Source organism: Micropterus dolomieu, unplaced genomic scaffold (assembly GCF_021292245.1).
Source record: "Micropterus dolomieu isolate WLL.071019.BEF.003 ecotype Adirondacks unplaced genomic scaffold, ASM2129224v1 contig_516, whole genome shotgun sequence".
In the NCBI taxonomy this organism is placed as follows: Eukaryota; Metazoa; Chordata; class Actinopteri; order Centrarchiformes; family Centrarchidae; genus Micropterus; species Micropterus dolomieu.
Window position 1 is genome coordinate 4,419 of NW_025729506.1, and position 5,452 is coordinate 9,870.

General features: G+C 42.1%; 1 protein-coding gene across 1 annotated transcript; it reads left to right on the forward strand.

Annotated features, from left to right (window-relative positions):
- Positions 1 to 2,843: 2,843 nt before the first annotated feature.
- Positions 2,844 to 5,217, forward strand: LOC123964094 (the record flags this gene model as incomplete). The annotated part of the gene is made up of 7 exons (XM_046041203.1): positions 2,844 to 2,857; positions 3,525 to 3,860; positions 4,002 to 4,188; positions 4,289 to 4,405; positions 4,630 to 4,766; positions 4,955 to 5,020; positions 5,100 to 5,217. Coding segments are annotated over exons 1-7 (975 nt in total), but the record flags the coding sequence as incomplete, so codon positions are not given.
- Between the last annotated feature and the right edge of the window lie 235 nt (positions 5,218 to 5,452).

Below are 5,452 nucleotides of genomic sequence, written 5' to 3' on the forward strand. Positions count from 1 at the left end.
TTCGGAGTCCAGGTCTGCCGTGTTCGGAGCATTGGCCACAAAAAACGTTCTTTGGCGCAGCTCTTCCAGAAGAGCCAGCCTAGATGGTCTGTGGGGGTACCGCTTGCACATCTCCTTATAGTCCCAGTTTCTGGCCTCCCGTGTCCACTCCTTGCTGGACTCCTTGGCCCTCTTCACCTCCTCCAGCCGTTCTTCAGGCGTGCTTTTCTTCATGCAGACCCTGCTCAGATGCGTCGTCAGCATGTCCTGTGGTTTTTCACACAGCAGGCAGTGAACGATGCGACGATCGGATTTCTGGCTGTGAGACAAAGCAGACACACCAAAGATTACAACTGTGAAAATGAATGAATGTTTTTGCTTGCTGTTGTGGCTGGACTGTCTATTACATAAAATATACAGTTAAAATATAAAATATACATAAAATTAAAAATATACAGAAAGTTGTGGTTTAAGAGGGAAGTATTCCACTAGTTCAGTTTCCTTTTAAAGCAAAACCTCTCATACTGTAGTGCTACCAGAACTGGTTTTTCAGCATTCTTAGGACAGAGGCCTGAGTTGTGCTAAAGTGGCTGACCAATTCACACTTCACCCTTGACCTAATTTAGGTCACCAAAAGTTCCAAGTCACTCCTTTGGAATCTATTTCACATGTTTTTGGGATGAGAAACAAGCCTTAATTTAAACAGATAATAGAAAAACACAGAGTGAAAACTATATTTGGGTTTTTCACAATTTGCTTATTATCAACATTAGTTTTATCCTGCCTTTATCCATACCATGTCAACTGAATTGTCAATAACAGGCACAGATGTGATCAGACACAACACAAATAGTAAAAATCCACTAGAGAAAAGAAATTTGAACTTACTTGTCGGCTTTTGCTGCCATTTTCCTAAAATAAAAAGAAGTCCTTGGGAAGGGAGTGAGAGTCTTGGGATGAAAGTATAGAAAATTCTGCCAAAGACAAGGAGCACAAAAACAGGAGTGTAGCTCAAGTAGAAAATTTCCTTGCAAAGGGCAAAAGGTGGTCTCTGCAGTCAGAATCGAAAACAAAGTGAATGAATGGTTCCTTACCTGCAGTACTTATTATCTGTGCAGCACCAGCTGTGTGATGTCATGGTCAAGCAGACCAATTAGGTTGCTTACTATTGTTTAGAGGGGGCAGGGGGTGAGGAGGGTGTGACTTTGTAAGCAAGACACTCAGTTAGACAAGACAGATTCTGCAGACAAGACAGAGCTCCAAACATCTGCAGAGGGAAGACATGGAGTGTGCTGGGATACAGAAGGAAGCAGGCCACAGACCATCAGCCTGCAAAGGAAGAAAGCATCTGCAGAGGGAGGAAAGAAATATCTAAACAGCAATTTGAATTGCTAACACTAAAGAGCTTCTATTCCACCTCATTATAAACCTACACACTCACTTTTTCATGTAGTCTCCTTCTTAACATTTTATTACATGTGATGATTAAAAACTTTAAAACTGAGACATGTGTGCCATACTGATGTGTGTGTCCAAAACACACCTCCATTGTTCTGAGATCACTGATCAGAGTATAATAGACCTGTCAAACTCTGAGTGGTTGCTAATAAAGATGTATTCATACATCAAACCTATTTAAATGCTCCGTACTTGTATAGCGCCTTTCTAGTCTTTTCGACCACTCAAAGCGCTTTTACACTACATCTGCATTCACCAGTCACACACATTCATACACTGAGCCTAAGTGCTCAAACAGAAACTAACATTCACACTCATTCATACACTGGCGGAACAGCCGCCAGGGGCAAATCGGGGTTCAGTATCTTGCCCAAGGACACTTCGACACGCAACCAGGGAGCCAGGGATCGAACCGCCGACCTTCCGATTAACAGCCAACCCGCTCTACCTCCTGAGCCACAGCCGCCCCGTGTCATGTCACTAAGGAGGGTTAACTGTACAGGTTGTTTACAGACAGAAACAAATTGTTTGTATGTATGCTGGATGCTCCCTGACTGGTTAGCTGCAAACAACTTATTTCTGATGAAAGTTAAATTAAACAACCACATTCCAGGTAAACTTGCACCTGTGCACAGGTAGCTCTGCAGACAGTCATAGCTGTCCTGCAGCTGCCTGTGGGGGGAGGGGGGCATTTGCATCTGTACACAGGCTGAGAATGAGAGTGTGACACTCTGATTCAGCCAGCTTTCATTTAAGTCATTATTTCTGTTCTAGGAGACCAGGGTAAAATGAGTCTGCTTGTCCTGTATCTCTTACATTTTTGGGTGAGTTCAGGGTAAAATTCTCCCTCTTCAACAGGATCACATTTACTATACTATCTATAGCCTAGAGTCAGGCCTTTCACTGGAGACCAACATTGTTTATTTTGAAACTTGTGTCTGCCTGGTGTCAGAGGTCAGATCTCTTAAAGTTTTTGGTATGCACTTCTGCCTAGCATTTTCAGAAATATGGTTGATGATACACACATTTAAAGCTTTCATCTTCCTCTGTACTGCAAGCCCAGGCCTACAATTCAAACATTTCCCAAAATGTCAGGCTCAGTATTTCAGGCCAACATTGTATGTAATGATCAGAATAATCAGATTTCCCTACACTGAACATGTAATAAAATGTGTTATGTAACTCATCTTTGTCTTTTCTTACATTTGACTTACTTTATTTAAAAACAAATCAGTCATGGTCAGCCCACCCCCCTCTTGGCTGCTGCAGAAAGGTGGGAGGGACTATCAAGTGGACATATAAGGTGAGACCTCAGAGGCACCATGTACTCAGTTCTTCAAGAAAACACTGAAGATTCCTCCTGCATTTTTCCTTTGTTTGTAAACTAGCCTTTTCATTTGTGAAGAATGGCTCCCAAGCGGTAAGTTCAGATCATTTGTATTTTCTGTCTTTACATTTTAAGAATGCATTCACGTGTACTAACATCTGTAAGCTTCAGTAAATAATCTATTTCTTGTTATTTAACAGCCTTACTGCTGTACCCAGGTGGCCTGTTGGTTGACAATACTATGAGCAAAAATCTAGCAAAACACTCCTTAATGACTAAATTACTACAGTTATTCTTTTCTTAACTTTGAGTTAACTACAAGCTGTATGTGTTTTGACTTAGAAATAATAAGTATAGAAAATAATAATTTGACAAGAACATATATTTGATCATGGCCTAAAATCCAAAAACAAAGGCTTTTTCAGAGGCAGCAGTCTGGACTGCAGTGTGGCATTGTAATTAGAGTGCCCAATTTGCACCTCATTGTATTAGGATCACACCAGCCCCCTCCCTTTTGAATCTGTTTCACCTTCAAAGTTTTTCTTTATATGACATAAGTAAACATGTCTGTGTTGAGAATGTGATTATTGTGCCATTTAGGTCAAATCCAATCTTTTTTTCCCATCAACTCTATTAAATTCAATTCAATTTTATTTATGTAGCGCCAAATCAAAAACTTCCTTGTCTCAAGTCTTTCTGGATTATTTTGTTTTATGAAACGATTTTAATCAAACTAAACCGTCTACCTTCTCTCTCACAGTGACAAGGATCGCCGCATCATTTCCTGTCTGCAGTGTTTCAGACCACAGGAGCTGTTGCCTAACCACCTGTTAAGAGTCTGCCTGAAGAACCACACAAATGAGGAGAGGAATGCAGAGGTGGACAGAGCCAAAAAGTCGATGAAGGCCTGGACCCTTCAAGGCAGAACCTGGGACTACAACGTCATGGTCAGGCGGTACCCCGATGAGGCTTCCAGACAGGCTCTTCTGGAAGACCTTCGTGACATGCATTTTTTAATTCTTAATGACCCCATGGACACACCTGCTGAATCCAGTCACAGACCACCAGGCGCTGCAGTTGAAACTTGCAACAAAAAGTGAGTTGTTATTCACTAGTATTACTTTTTATTTAATGCAGAGTCATTAAATTTAAATCTTGGAACGCTGCCAGGCACAGATACAGAAACATTTCTAACTGGCCTCCTTATTTGTTTGTTTTTTTCATCAAATCATTCTAGACCTGCTCAGCCGACTCTCCAAGACTGCCAGAGCAGAGTGTCACAGATGGACATGCTGGACATCCGCAGGAGGCTCCTGGATCAGCAGCATGTGGAAGAAGACCAAAGGACGCTGTTCCGTTACTTCTGCGAAGCCATCCTGGTCCTGAGATACTTCCAGCGACCAGAAGCAGTGAGGGCATTTACAGTAAGTACTTTGACTTTATACACACTGAGGAAACACTGTACAGTAAGTCACCCTGTAGTCATGTCATTAATCCCCACGGTGTTCTTTATTTGTTTTCCAGGCTTCAGATTGGGTCAACAAGACACATGTTGAGGGACGAATCCGAATTGGGGTCAGTGAACTGACAGCGTCCACAAAGAAGAGTGCAACATTTTCCCTCGCAGTGGAGGACTCTGCTGTAAGTTCTCTATAAGGCTGAATATGATTGACCCCCCCCCCCCACCAGAGGACACCAGCACCTCCTCATATACTTTTGCCAATGAATGACTGATGATGATTGTAAATCAAGACTTAGGGGATGGTGGGGTTGTAATAAGTTCTCTAGCAGCCTGAAAAGACTTAATATGAATTACTTACTTTAGCATCAGAATGAAGCATTAACTTCATGTCTGATCTCCACAGATGCTGGACGCATACTTCCACAAGGTTCGTCCAGCATGTCTGCAGGACAGTGTGGACGACCAGGGCAGATTTTTCCTGTCCAAACAGGGCATACCAGTTGGCAACGTTGCGAGCGACCTCAACCGTCTGCACGAACAGTAAGTTTTAGCAGAATCATGTATTATAGTGTATGCATTTATACACGCTGTACAGAGAAATATAAAAGGATTAAGTTGAGTGGCTGGCTTATGTACTACATCAAGTTCAAATAATATTATTTTATTTTCTGTAAGAAAAATATGCTGAAAGAATTGAGGTATAATCTGAAATTTATTCTTCATTGCAGGTATGAATTACCAAGCTTTTCAAGCCAAGAAGTGAGAAGAGCCCACAGATTCAGTACTTCGACATGGTTTGTGTCATCATCCAAAACATACAACATTCATATATTTTCTGTTTACCAGAGTTTGACTATGAAATATTCTTTTCAGCTCTCCTTCTGATGAGCCGGCTGATGAGAGGATAGGTCGGAAAAAGAAGAGAGGCAGAGGCGCAGCTGACCAGGATGACAGGGACTTTGGAGCGTTTCTCCAGCACTTCCCAGCGACGGCGAGTAGCACCCCACCCACGAAAAAAAAACGGACCGCTGCTCCTCTTTCTCTATATCCACATCAAAAGGAACGTGGATTGCTGACGTATTGCTGACGTATTGCGGTAAGCGTGTCGACTCATTCCGTTTCCGGTGTTTGTGTTTTGGTACCGTGTTGTGCTGCTCTCGCTAAATAACAGTTACATTTGTTAGATTACAGCGGCCAACTGTTCGCTAAACACTTATTCTTTACAG